Here is a 14,292-nt window from a genome sequence, read left to right as displayed (position 1 = left end):
ATATATATATTCTTAGTGTGTGTCTTAGTGAAAATAGAATCTATGCGCATCAGCATATTTACAGTATATGTTTATTGTAGGGTCTGCTGAGTTGTACAGTCAGTTGTAAGTCTTACAGAAAGATTGTAGTCGTAGCACACAGCGGGCCCTTTTCGATACCTCGCTGCACTCATGTCCTCACATGATGGGTTATCCTCCTTGACTGGAAGAGGAGTGGTTAAGGAATGACTCACACTACCTTTCAATGGGGAGAACAAGTATTTGATACACTGCCGAATTTGCAGGTTTTCCTACTTACAAAGCATGTAGAGGTCTGTAATTTTTATCATAGGTACACTTCAACTGTGAGAGAAGGAATCTAAAACAAAAATCCAGAAAATCACATTGTATGATTTTTATGTAATTAATTTGCATTTTATTGCATGACATAAGTATTTGATCACCTACCAACCAGTAAGAATTCCGGCTTTCACAGACCTGTTAGTTTTTCTCTAAGAAGCCCTCCTGTTCTCCACTCATTACCTGTATTAACTGCACCTGTTTGAACTCGTTACCTGTATAAAAGACACCTGTACACAAAATCGGCAGAGTATCAAATACTTGTTCTCCCCACTGTATATAGTCACTCTCCAAGTCTCCATGTGTTTACACACACGCGCCCCTATAGCTTCCTCTCCCACAAGTTTATGCCATAAAAAAATGTAACACAACGATAAACACAACATACAGATGCTTTAGTTAGAATAGTCATCAAGGGGTGAACTTGTGCGAACCCAAATTTAAATGGTTTGACATTAGCACCGGTCAGTTGAATGTGAAAAGCCACTCTTATAAACAAGTCGATAAAGAGATAAACGAATGAGCGGAGAAGACTCCCAACAGCAGGTGTGTATGTGTTGGCAAGGATACACTCTGTCTCCGCCTGGGACAGTTTCTCCACCTCACAGGTGTTGCAGGGCATCTTCTCTGCCACCACAAACAGGAGGTTGGTGTTGTTTAACCTCTTGGCATGGATCAGCCTACACACAAAGAGAGACTGAGTCAACAAACTCTTACAAGTGTAGGATCTTAATTTGACCTATATTGTCAAAGCAAAATATTTCTGCAGCAACAGGATTTGTATGTTTAGTCTATTATGTTGCTTGATTGGTGATTAGGCTATTAGCTTGCCAAAAGTAGGCTACATGAAAAGTGTAATACTGTTTTTATATCTTTGTGTTAGTGTAGGTTTTCAGTGAATTTATGCAAATCACGAAAGATGCAGGAAAATTCTCAGCAACAAAAGAGTGATCAAATTAAGATCCTACAATTGTATATGACAGATTTGTTTACTGTTGGATCAGCTCCATGAGATCGTTTTACTAGGCTCATTTAACTTAATGAGGTTACTATTTCAGTACTTCTGATGGAATTTCATAAACTTTTAGATTAATTGAGGCAGCGTTTACCAAACTCGTGACCCCAAGGGGTGCACATTTTGGTTTTGCCCTAACACTACGCTGCTGATTCAAATTATCAAAGCTTGATGATTAGTTGATTATTTGAATCAGCTGTGCTGTGCTAGCGCAAAACCCAAAACGTCCAAGATTGAACTCTTTGGCCTGAATGCCAAACGTCACGTGTGAGAGAAATGACAAGATTATGTTATAATACTGTTATTGCATCAAATGGTTGTTTTATGCAACATAATAAGGGGTTGTTAGAACACTCATCTGTGTGTGTTCTACTGAGGATGGGCCTCTGAGAGATTTACACTGACAGAAGATTTACGATATCTTTGGGTGATAAACCTAAAGAGACCGCATTCCATAGCATTGTAAGGTTCTGCTTTTCTTTCCTTAGTCAACCTTGTGTTCTTTTCCTTTGTGTTCTTGAACATAGCCCTGTTTCTTTGTGTTCTAAAACGTAGCCCTGTCTTTCATTTTTGTTCATTGATTTCACCTGTGTTCGTTTCTCACCTGGTCTCATCAAACTGTTAAAATTATGTCTGTGAGTATAATAGAACTGATATGGCAAGCAAAACCCTGAGGACAAACCCCCCCCCCCCCCCCAAAAAAAGAAATTCAGCCTACCTCTATTTTCAATGGCTATCACTTTAATTATAAGGCCAAGTCCTCCCAGATTGCAGTTCCTAGGGCTTCCACTAGATGGCAACAGTCTTAAGAAAGAGTTTCAGAAAAATGAGGCAGAAGTTGTAGTTTTCTAGGTGGCTCCCATTTTGGCTGTAGTGTTTCCAAGCGTGTGGTCTCCGGTAAAGACAATAACGATTCTCTGTCTTAAATTTGATCATTTATTTGCGTATTAGGGTACCTAAGGTTTAATTATAAACGGTGATTGACTTGTTTGGAAAAGTTTATTAGTAACGTTTGGGATTAATTTTGTATGCATTTTGATGGAGGGAAACTGAGTGGATTGTTGACTGAAGCACGCCAGCTAAACTGAGTTTTTATGGATATAAAGAAGGACATTATTGAACAAAAGGACCATTTGTGATGTAACTGGGACCTTTTGGAGTGCCAACAGAAGAAGATCATCAAAGGTAAGGCATTTTTTATATCGCTATTTCTGACTTTCGTGTCGCACCTGCCTGGTTGAAATATGTTTTCCATGTGTTTGTATGCGGGGCGCTGTCCTCAGATAATCGCACGGTTTGCTTTCGCCGTAAAGCCTTTTTGAAATCCGACACCGTGGCTGGATTACCAAGAAGTTATGCTTTATTTTGAGGTAATACACTTGTGATTTTATGAACGTTAAATATTTATAATACTGTAGTTTGAATTTCGCGCTCTGCAATTTCACCGGATGTTGGCCAGGTGGGATGCTACCATCCCACCTGCCCATAAGAAGTTAACCTGCTCCCTTATTAATAAGTGAATAAAGATTTAGTTTAAGTATAACTCTGACTTGAGTGATAAGTTTGTCTCTCCTCATTTGATAGTAAAGAAATTAACCACCACACACGCTTGGAAGAAACCTGGCACCATCCCTACGGTAAAGCATGGGGGTGGAAACATCATGCTGTGAGGATGTTTTTCAGCAGCAGGGACTGGGTTACTAGTCAGGATCGAGGAAAAGATGAATGGAGCAAAGTACAGAGCAGGTTTGATGAAAACCTGCTCCAGAGCGCTCAGGACCTAAGACCGGGGCGAAGGTTCAGCTTCCAACAGGACAATGACCCTAAGCACACAGCCAAGACAACTTTTTTACTCTTTATTTTATTTCAACTTTATTTAACCAGGTAGGCCAGTTGAGAACAAGTTCTCATTTACAACTGCAACCTGGCCAAGATAAAGCAAAGGAGTGCAAAACACAAACAACAACACAGAGTTACACATGGAATGAACAAACGTACAGTCAATAACACAATAGAAAAAATAGATATACAGTGTGTGCAAATGAGGTAAGATTAGGGAGTTAAGGCAATAAATAGGCCGTAGTGGTGAAGTAATTACAATTTAGCAAATAAACACTGGAGTGAAAGATGAATGTGCAAGTAGAGATACTGGGATGCAAAGGAGCAATAAAAAAAATATATATGGGGATGAGGTAGTTGGATGGGCTATTTACAGATGGGCTATGTACAGGTGCAGTGATCTGTGAGCTGCTCTGACAGCTGATGCTTAAAGTTATTGAGGGAGATATGAGGCTCCAGCTTCAGTGATTTTTGCAATTCGTTCCAGGCTTTGGCAGCAGAGAACTGGAAGGAAAGGCGGCTAAAGGAGGAATAGGCTTTGGGGGTGACCAGTGAAATATACCTGCTGGACCGCGTGCTACGGTGGGGGTGCTGCTATGGTGACCAGTGAGCTGAGATAAGGCAGGGTTTTACCTAGCAAAGACTTAAAGATGACCTGGAGCCATTGGGTTTGACGATGAATATGAAGTGAGGGCCAGCCAACGAGAGCATACAGGTCACAGTGGTGGGTAGTATATGGGGCTTTAGTGACAAAATGGATGGCACTGTAATAGACTGCATCCAATTTGCTGAGTAGAGGGTTGGAGGCTATTTTATAAATGACATCGCCGAAGTCAAGGATCGGCAGGATAGTCAGTTTTACGAGGTTATGTTTGGCAGCATGAGTGAAGGATGCTTGGTTGCGAAATAGAAAGCCGATTCTAGATCTAATTTTGGATTGTAGATGATTAATGTGAGTCTGGAAGGAAAGTTTACAGTCTAACTAGACACCTAGGTATTTGTAATTGCCCACATATTCTAAGTCAGAACCGCTGGACGGGCGGGCAGGTGTGGGCAGCGATCGGTTGAAGAGCATGCATTTAGTTTAGCTTGCATTTAAGAGCAGTTGGAGGCCACGGAAGGAGAGTTGTATGGCATTGAAGCTCATCTGGAGTATAGTTAATTAACACAGTGTCCAAAGAAGGGCCAGAAGTATACAGAATGGTGTCGTCTGCGAAGAGGTGGGTCAGAGAATCACCAGCAGCAAGAGCGACATCATTGATGTATACAGAGAAAAGAGTCAGCCCGAGAATTGAACCCTGTGGCACCCCCATAGAGACTGCCAGAGGTCCGTACAACAGGCCTTCTGATTTGACACAAAGAAAACTCTGTCTAAGAAGTAGTTGGTGAACCAGGTGAGGCAGTCATTTGAGAAACCAAGGCTGTTGAGTCTGCCGATAAGAATGTGGTGATTGACAGAGTCGAAAGCCTTGGCCAGGTTGATGAATACGGCTGCAGTATTATCTTTTATTGATGGCGGTTATGATATCGTTTAGGACCTTGAGCGTGGCTGAGGTACACCCATGACCAGCTCGGAAACCAGATTGCATAGCGGAGAAGGTATGGTGGGATTCGAAATGGTCGGTGATCTGTTTGTTAACTTGGCTTTCGAAGACCTTAGAAAGGCAGGGTAGGATACATATAGGTCTGTAACAGTTTGAGTCTAGAGTGTTACCCCCTTTGAAGAGGGGGATGACCGCGGCAGCTTTCCAATCTTTGGGTATCTCAGACGATACGAAAGAGAGGTTGAACAGGCTAGTAATAGGGGTTGCAACAATTGCGGCAGATAATTTTAGAAAGAGAGGGTCCAGATTGTCTAGCCCAGCTGATTTGTAGGGGTCCAGATTTTGCAACTATTTTAGAACATCAGCTATCTGGTTTTGGGCGAAGCAGAAATGGGGGAGGCTTGGGCAAGTTGCTGTGGGGGGTGCAGGGCTCTTGACCGGGGTAGGGGTAGCCAGGTGGAAAGCCTGGCCAGCCGTAGAAAAATGCTTATTGAAATTCTCAATTATCATGGATTTATCAGTGGTGACAGTGTTTCCTAGCCTCAGTGCAGTGGGCAGCTGGGAGGAGGTGCTCTTATTCTCCATGGACTTTACAGTATCCCAGAACTTTTGGCGTTTGTGCTACAGGATGCAAATTTCTGCTTGAAAAAACTAGCCTTTGCTTTCCTAACTGCCTGTGTATATTGGTTCCTAACTTCCCTGAAAAGTTGCAAATCGTGGGGGATATTCGATGCTAATGCAGCACGCCACAGGATGTTTTTGTGCTGGTCAAGGGCAGTCAGATCTGGAGTGAACCAAGGGCTATATCTGTTCCTGGTTCAACATTTTTTTAACGGGGCATGCTTATTTAAGATGGTGAGGAAAGCACTTTTAAAGAATAACCAGGCATCCTCTACTGACGGAATGAGGACAATATCCTTCCAGGATACCCGGACCAGGTCGATTAGAAAGGCCTGCTCGCTGAAGTGTTTTAGGGAGCGTTTGTCAGTGATGAAGGGGTGGTCGTTTGACCGCAGACCCATTACGGACGCAGGCAATGAGGCAGTGATCGCTGAGATCCTGGTTGAAGACAGCAGAGGTGTATTAAGAGGGCAGGTTGGTTAGGATGATATCTATGAGGGTGCCCGTGTTTACAGATTTGGGGTTGTACCTGGTAAGTTCATTGATCATTTGTGTGAGATTGAGGGCATCTAGCTTAGATTGTAGGACGGCCGGGGTGTTAAGCATATCCCAGTTTAGGTCACCTAACAGTACGAGCTCTGAAGATAGATGGGTGGGCAATCAATTCCCATACGCAGGAGTGAACCCGATCGAACATCTCTGAAGAGACCGGAAAATAGCTTTGCAGCAACGCTCCCCATCCAACCTGACAGAGTGAGAGGATCTGCAGAGAGAATGGGAGAAACTCCCCAAATACAGGTGTGCCAAGCTTGTAACGTCATACCAAGAAGACTTGAGGCTGTAATTGCTGCCAAAGGTGCTTCAACAGAGTACTGAGTAAACAGTCTGATTACTTATGTAAATGTGTTATTTCATATCTTTTAATTTTTTTATAAATTTGCAAACATTTATAAAATCCTGTTTTTGCTTTGTCATTATGGGGTATTGTGTGGAGATTGACGAGGAAAAAAAGCAATTTAATCTATTTTAGAATAATGCTGTAACGTAACAAAATGTGTAAAAACTCAATGGGTCTGAATACTTTCTGCACTGTATGTTGGTGTATGTTTGTATGAGTTGTACGTGGAGAGTAAAAGCTACCTGGAGCAGTTGCCACAGTCTTGCAGGATGTCATAGGAGCTGTTGATGTTAGTGAAGTAGAACTGAGTCTGTATCGTCACACAGCTGGTCTCTCTGGAGTCCATCCCCTCTGCCTCTACCTCATCTACAACACACAGACATAGACAAATACATATTGATGTGGACACAGATAATAACAAGTACAGTGTTGCAATCACTGTCCTTCATAAAAAAACAGAAACCACAATATCTCGACTTTGTACTCACCTGTGACAAACCAACTGTGGTAGGCCATTCCATAGAGCAGCTGCTGAAATAGGGACCTGGGTGGAAAGGGAGATTGTTTAACTTCTCTAGGATAGGGGGCAGCATTTTCACGTTTGGATGAAAAGCGTGCCCAGAGTAAACTGCCTCCTACTCAGTCCCAGATGCTAATATATGCATAGTATTATTAGTATTGGATAGAAAACACTCTGAAGTTTATAAAACTGTCTGAATCATGTCTGTGACTATAACAGAACTTATTTGGCAAGCAAAACCCCGAGGACAAACCATTCAGATTTTTAGTTTTTTGAGGTCACTCTCTTTTCAATGGGTTTTCATTGGGAATCCAGATTTCTAAGGGACCTTCCTGCAGTTCCTATCGCTTCCACTGGATGTCAACAGTCTTTAGAAATTGGTTGAGGTTTTTCCTTTGAGATGGAAGAAGTAGCCATGTTCAGAATGAGGCTCCAGTGAAGTGTACTGTTTGTTAGAGGCGCGTGACCAGAAAGCATGCTACAAATTGTTTTCCTCCGGTATTGAACACAGATTATCCCGTCTTCAATTTTATCGATTATTTACGTAAAAAAATACCTAAAGTTGTATTTCAAAAGTAGTTTGAAATGTTTGGACAAAGCTTACAGGTAACTTTTGAGATATTTTGTAGTCACGTTGTGCAAGTATGAACCGGTGTTTTTCTGGATCAAACGCGCCAAATAATCGGACATTTTGGATACATATCGACGGAATTAATCGAACAAAAGGACCATTTGTGATGTTTATGGGGCATATTGGAGTGCCAACAGAAGAAGCTCGTCAAAGGTAAGGCATGAATTATATCTTTATTTCTGCGTTTTGTGTCACGCCGGGATGGTTGAAATATGATGGTCTGTGATTGTTAGCTGGCGTGCTATCCTCAGATAATAGCATTGTTTGCTTTTCGCCGTAAAGCATAGCTTTAATTTGGTATATTGAATGTGTGATTTCATGAAAGTTTAATTTTTATAGTAATTTATTTGAATTTGGCGCTCTGCATTCTCACTGGATGTTGGCCAGGTGGGACGCTACCGTCCCACATATCCCAGAGAGGTTAAAGGATGTTGGTAGTGCAAATATGTGGCTCTGTTTAAGTAGTGTGTGTTTCAGGCAACAGTATTCTTGTATTCTCTGGTCTTACCAGGCAGCTGCTGATGACCACCAGGCCAGGTTCACAAAGTCTGCAATGGTGGGCTGATGGGACAGAGAAAGAAGGGGACACATAAACACAAGGACATTGCCTGTTCTCCATTTTAAATTAGCTAGCTATCAAGCATTCATTATTACAGAAGGGTGATAGCCGTGTCTTATTTATTTTGTATTTTTTTGTATTTTACCCCCCTTTTCTCCCCAATTTTGTTCTTGTCTCATCGCTGCAACTCCCCAACATGCTCGGGAGGCGAAGGTCGAGTCATGCATCCTCCGAAACATGACCTGCCAAACCAAGCTTCTTAACACCCGCCCGCTTAACCCGGAAGCCAGCTGCACCAATGTGTCGGAGGAAACACTGTTCGACTGATGAACGCAGTCAGCCTGCAGGCGCCCGGCCCACCACAAGGAGTCACTAGAGCGCAATGAACCAAGTAAAGCCCCCCTGGCCGAACCCTCCCCTAACCTGGACGACGCTGGGCCAATTGTGCGCCGCCCTAGGGGACTCCTGATTAAGGCCGGTTGTGATACAGCCCGGGATCAAACCCGGTGCAGTGCCTTAGATGCAGTGCCTTAGACCGCTGCGCCACTCTCGAGGTCCGATAGCCGTGTCCTTCATTGTTGAATATGTGAAGTCCTTACCACAAAGACTCCTCTTGGTGCAGCCCCGGTGTTGCTGCTTGGCACGGGGTCACACACAGACTGGTAGTCAAAGGACTGCTTCCGGTTGTAAAAGGAGTTGTTGTAGAGAGCATGCATCAGGTAGGGGTCCACCTCACTGAAGAACATGCCAATCTGTGGAAGAGAGGAAAGAATTATACAACATGCCCCTAAGTCAAGGATAGACTGGGTTCAATAAAGCTTTGTAGTAACTGTCAGAACATGTCACCTTGTTCCAGTGATCCTTCTGATTGGACATGATCAGGAAACCACCGTCATCCACCAGGTAACAAAGAAGGTCCTGTGTGGACAGGCGCAGATGGACAACCATGACGACATGAGACCCCAACTGTTAGTCTGTTTAACTCTCAACTATGTCTTAGCTTCATGCATATAGTACCATTGAAAACATGATAGTAGCATTGTTCACAGTGGTGTAGTGATGCCTGGAGAAGTGAGTATACTAAAATTTTGCAAAGAAATTCCCAAACGACCCACCCTGTGCAAAGAATTATATGAGAAACATTGAAAAATCCCATATTGATCTTTCACAGTCAGGCCAAACCAAAATGTACTGTGCAAGCGGGCTAATAGTAGTCCTACCATTGAAACAGATACTGTAGATCAGGCTGTCAACTGAGTCAATTAAGTCACACTTTTTTAATAGAAAAACAAGAACAAGAACATTTGATGTTCTAAGTCCACAACAATGCTTAAACCATGAGACCAATTTCGAGGTCTAGGAAAAATGTTGTTACCCTTAAATTCAAGTGCCAGGCACCTAGCACTGTTGTTTGGTTAGTGGTGTTTCTGTAGCATATGAGATGGAGTTTGTAAAACAAATGGCCACTGGATTGATGCAAATCATTATGATATAATTATGCCAAGTAGACATAGGCTAGTTATCATTTAATTGAGAAGGTTTTTTGGAAAGCCTTTCCATCTACTAGAAGACAGTTTGTCAAAACTTGATCTGTTTCACCTGTCCTTGTGATTGTCTCCACCCCCCTCCAGGTGTCGCCCATCTTCCCCATTATCCCCTGTGTATTTACAGTTGAAGTCGGAAGTTCACATACACTTTTTCAACCACTACAAAAATGTCTTGTTAACAAACTATAGTTTTGGCAAGTCGGTTAGGACGTCTACTTTGTGCATGACACAAGTCATTTTTCCAACAATTGTTTACAGACAGATTATTTCACTTATAATTCACTGTATCACAATTCCAGTGGGTCAGAAGTTTACATACACTAAGTTGACTGTGCCTTTAAATAGCTTGGAAAATTCCAGAAGATGATGTCATGGCTTAAGAACCATCCTATTGGCTAATTTACATAATTTGAGTCAATTGGAGGTGTACCTGTGGATGTACTTCAAGGCCTACCTTCAAACTCAGTGCCTCTTTGCTTCACATCATGGGAAAATCAAAAGAAATCAACCAAGACCTCAGAAAAAGAATTGTAGACCTCCCCAAGTCTGGTTCATCCTTGGGAGCAATTTCCAAACACCTGAAGGTACCACTTTCATCTGTACAAACAATAGTAATCAGGATTATAAACACCATGGCCCGCTCAGGAAGGAGATGCGTTCTGTCTCCTAGAGATGAACGTACTTTGGTGTGAAAAGTGCAAATCAATCCCAGAACAACAGCAAAGGACCTTGTGAAGACGCTGGAGGAAACGGGTACAAAAGTATCTATATCCACAGTAAAACGAGTCCTATATCGACATAACCCGAAAGGCCGCTCAGCAAGGAAGAAGCCACTGCTCCAAAACCGCCATAAAAAAAGCTAGACTACGGTTTGCAACTGCACACAGGGACAAAGATCATACTTTTTGGAAAAATGTCCTCTGGTCTGATGAAACAAAAATAGAACTGTTTGGCCATAATGACCCTCATTATGTTTGGAGGAAAAGGGGGAGGCTTGCAAGCCGAAGAAAACCATCCCAACCGTGAAGCACGGGGGTGGCAGCATCATGTTGTGGGGTGCTTTGCTGCAGGAGGGATTGGTGCAATTCACAAAATAGATGGCATCATGAGGGAGGAAAATTATGTGGATATGTTGAAGCAACATCTCAAGACATCAGTCAGGAAGTTAAAGCTTGGTCGCAAATGGGTCTTCCAAATGGACAATGACCCCAAGCATACTTCCAAAGTTGTGGCAAAATGGCTTAAGGACAATAAAGTCAAGGTATTGGAGTGGCCATCACAAAGCCCTGACCTCAATCCCATAGAAAATTTGTGGGCAGAACTGAAAAAGCGTGTGCGAGCAAGGAGGCCTACAAATCTGGCTCAGTTACACCTGCTCTGTCAGGAGGAATGGGCCAAAATTCACCCAACTTATTGTGGGAAGCTTGTGGAAGGCTACCCAAAACGTTTGACCCAAGTTAAACAATTTAAAGACAGTGCTACCAAATACTAATTGAGTGTATGTAAACTTCTGACCCACTGGGAATGTGAAATAAATGTGAAATAAATCATTCTCTTTACTATTAGTCTACTACATTCTTAAAATGAAGTAGTGATCCTAACTGACCTAAGACAGGGAATTTATACTAGGATTAAATATCAGGAGTTGTGAAAAACTGAGTTTAAATGTTTTTGTCTAAGGTGTATGTAAACTTCGAGACTTCAACTCTATACCTGTTGCCAGTTCGTCTTGTTTGTCAAGTCAACCAGCGTTTTTGTTCTCAGTTCCTGCTTTTCCCAGTCTCTCCTTTTTCTCTCCCTCCTGGTTTTGACCCTTGCCTATCCTGATTCTGAGCCCGCCTGCCTGACCACTCTGCCTGCCCCTGACCCCGAGCCTGCCTGCCAACCTGTACCTTTGCCCCACCTCTGGATTATTGACCTCTGCCTACCCAGAGCCTGCCTGCCGTCCGGTACCGTTGCCCCACCTCTGGATTGTTTGACCTCTGCCTACCCTGAGCCTGAGCCTGCCTGCCGTCCGGTACCGATGCCCCACCTCTGGTTTACTGACCCCTGCCTGCCTTGACCTGTCTCTTGCCTGCCCCTGTTGGAACATTAAACCATTGTCAATTCGACGTGTCTACATCTGGGTCATATACGTCGATTCCTGATAACCTAGGCCTATCATAGGCATCACTATCTATTAACTTCTTGCAACTATAGGGGGTGCTGTTTCGCATTAGCATAATTTTCTCTACAGATTAAACTGCCTAGTACTCAATTCTTGCTCGTACAATATGCATATTATTGTTATTATTGGATAGAAAACACTCTCTAGTTTCTATAGCCGTTTGAATCATGTCTCTGAGTGGAACAGAACTCATTCTACAGCACTTTTCCTCCCAGTGAGTGAGTTTTCAGAACTCTTGGCCTCTGGTTCCAGATCAGTTTTAAAGCCACTGTTAATCCTATGAGGATACAAACACTGCCCACGCCTTCCTCTAGATGTCAGTAAGTGGTGACAATTTGAATGGAGTCGATTGCGCAATCATTGGCTCTATAAATCACCAAATACCGGAAGTAGCGTTCCTTTGGACACTGCGGTCAACGCAAGAAGGATATCTGACTGGCCTTTTTCCAAGCCTTGGTTTAGCCAGTAATATAGCGTCGGTCATGTTTTTACTCGTTATAGGTGTTAGAAACATCATAAGGTAGTTAATTTAAACCATTTTATAGCAATTTATATCCGTTTAGTGCGATTTTGAGGCATTGCTTTGTAATAGACTTTGAAGCTCCGGGCACGTTTCGGGGTCCCGGTCGTACGTTAGTGGGCATTTCGACGGACAAGTGGACATCTTTCGACCAAAAGAAGATTAGACCCAAGAAAGGATTCATTGTCCAAGATTCTGATGGGAGAACAGCTCATAGTAAGAACAATTTATGATGATAAATCGTTTCTGTCGAAAAATGTTAAACGCTTATGCCGCCATTTTGTTTGCTATAGCTTCGCTTGGCGCAACCTGTATTGAAAAGTAAGGATAATTTAAAAAATGTAATTCCGCGATTGTATTAAGAATTAAATTGTCTATCAATCGCTGTCCACTCTGTATTTTTTAGTCAAGTTTATGAGTATTTATATATAAGACTAGATCACTGTCTAATATGGTGCAGGACATTTTCTGACCAGCTGAGCTACTTTTGTCATTGTCTAACCATGACTTTGGTGGCTAAATATGCACATTTTCGAACAAACTCTATATGTATGTTGTAATATGATGTTACAGGAGTGTCATCTGAAGAATTCTGAGAAGGTTAGTGAAAAAATTTATATATTTTGGCGATGATTACGTTATCGCTCTCTTTGGCTAGAATCAATGCTCTGGTAACGTTTGCATATGTGGTATGCTAATATATCGATTTATTGTGTTTTCGCCGTAAAACACTTAGAAAATCTGAAATGTTGTCTGAATTCACAAGATCTGTGTCTTTCCATTGCTGTGTGCTGTGTATTTTTAAGAAATGTTTTATGATGAGTAAATTGGTAATACACGTTGCTCTCTGTAGTAATTCTAGGAGCTTTGGTGAGATTTGTGATGCTGGCTGCAATGGCAAACTATGATTTATACCTGAAATATGCACATTTTTCTAACAAAACCTATCCTATACCATAAATATGTTATCAGACTGTCATCTGATGAGGTTTTTTCTTGGTTAGTGGCTATCAATATCTTAGTTTAGCCGAATTGGTGATAGCTACTGGTGTTGAGAAAAAATGGTGGGCAAAGAAAAAGGTTGTCTTTTGCTAACATGGTTAGCTAATAGATTTACATATTTTGTCTTCCCTGTAAAACATTTTAAAAATCTGAAATGGTGACTTTATTCACAAGATCTGTATCTTTCATTAGGTGTCTTGGACTTGTGATTTAATGATATTTAGATGCTACTATTTAATTGTGACGCTATGCTAGCTATGCTAATCAGTGTGGGGGGGGGGGGGGGTGCTCCCGGACCCGGGGTAGAGGCTCCTGAAAGGTTAACTGTTCCTTAATTGTTTGAAACCTGGATGTTGGAGGCTATTATTTTAAGGCATTTTCCTAGTCATATTAGCAACCCATGATAGTTGTTGCATCTTTAGATCTCCCCTCTCAACATTTCTAAGGAATATTTCCATCTCTGTCCATGAAACCGATCGCATGTGCGGTGCGCATTTTAGAATGGTGTTTTCACACAAATTGCATTTTGGAACATTCACACCGTTCTAGGCCTAGTGCCGTGTGCACATTGCTGCACTGAAAATGTGAAGAAATAATAGTTGATCAACTACAGCATTATTAATTGATACGGCGTATACCTACACTACACTACTTTGATAAGCATCCTGGGGATTAAGAAGTGAGTATACGCAATGCCCACTGAAAAATAAGTGGGTATTCGGCATATACCTGCGTATGTCCTCCACTACACCACTGATTATTCTTTATCTTACTTCGCTGTTGGCTTCACAGTCCATCTCACAGCCACTGGTTGGTCCACACTATCAAAAACAAATAATCATCAACGATAAGCAAAAAACACATTTCATATGTTTGTGTGTGGGTTTAATTCCTGGTTGTCCTTATGTTTGTTACCGTTTGTTGGACTTGGCGGTTGTCACTTGTTGGACTTGTTTGGTTGCTAGCCAGGATCTTGAATTTCTCCACCCAGGCCTCAAGATCCAGCTTTACTCCAACCACTAGTCATACACAGGGAGAGACATTGAGATATACCCAAAGAAATGAGAGAGAAGGGGGGGAGAGAGAGAGA

The 14,292-nt window shown here is 42.2% G+C and overlaps 1 protein-coding gene across 6 annotated transcripts in view; it reads right to left on the bottom strand.

The window, feature by feature from the left end:
• Positions 1-14,292, bottom strand: part of LOC129851184 (voltage-dependent calcium channel subunit alpha-2/delta-2-like) — a 460,295-nt gene that overhangs the window by 4,982 nt on the left and 441,021 nt on the right. For all 6 annotated transcript variants that reach the window (XM_055917548.1, XM_055917549.1, XM_055917550.1 and 3 more), the window contains 9 exons: positions 14,118-14,221; positions 13,976-14,023; positions 8,813-8,884; positions 8,566-8,718; positions 7,916-7,968; positions 6,745-6,800; positions 6,499-6,622; positions 910-1,019; positions 117-202 (listed from right to left, as the gene is read on the bottom strand). In XM_055917548.1, coding sequence (XP_055773523.1) covers positions 117-202; positions 910-1,019; positions 6,499-6,622; positions 6,745-6,800; positions 7,916-7,968; positions 8,566-8,718; positions 8,813-8,884; positions 13,976-14,023; positions 14,118-14,221 — 806 coding nt within the window. The remainder of the gene's footprint in view (positions 1-116; positions 203-909; positions 1,020-6,498; positions 6,623-6,744; positions 6,801-7,915; positions 7,969-8,565; positions 8,719-8,812; positions 8,885-13,975; positions 14,024-14,117; positions 14,222-14,292) is intronic.

Source organism: Salvelinus fontinalis, chromosome 3 (assembly GCF_029448725.1).
Source record: "Salvelinus fontinalis isolate EN_2023a chromosome 3, ASM2944872v1, whole genome shotgun sequence".
Lineage (NCBI taxonomy): Eukaryota > Metazoa > Chordata > Actinopteri > Salmoniformes > Salmonidae > Salvelinus > Salvelinus fontinalis.
This window is presented reverse-complemented; position numbering and strand designations above follow the sequence as displayed.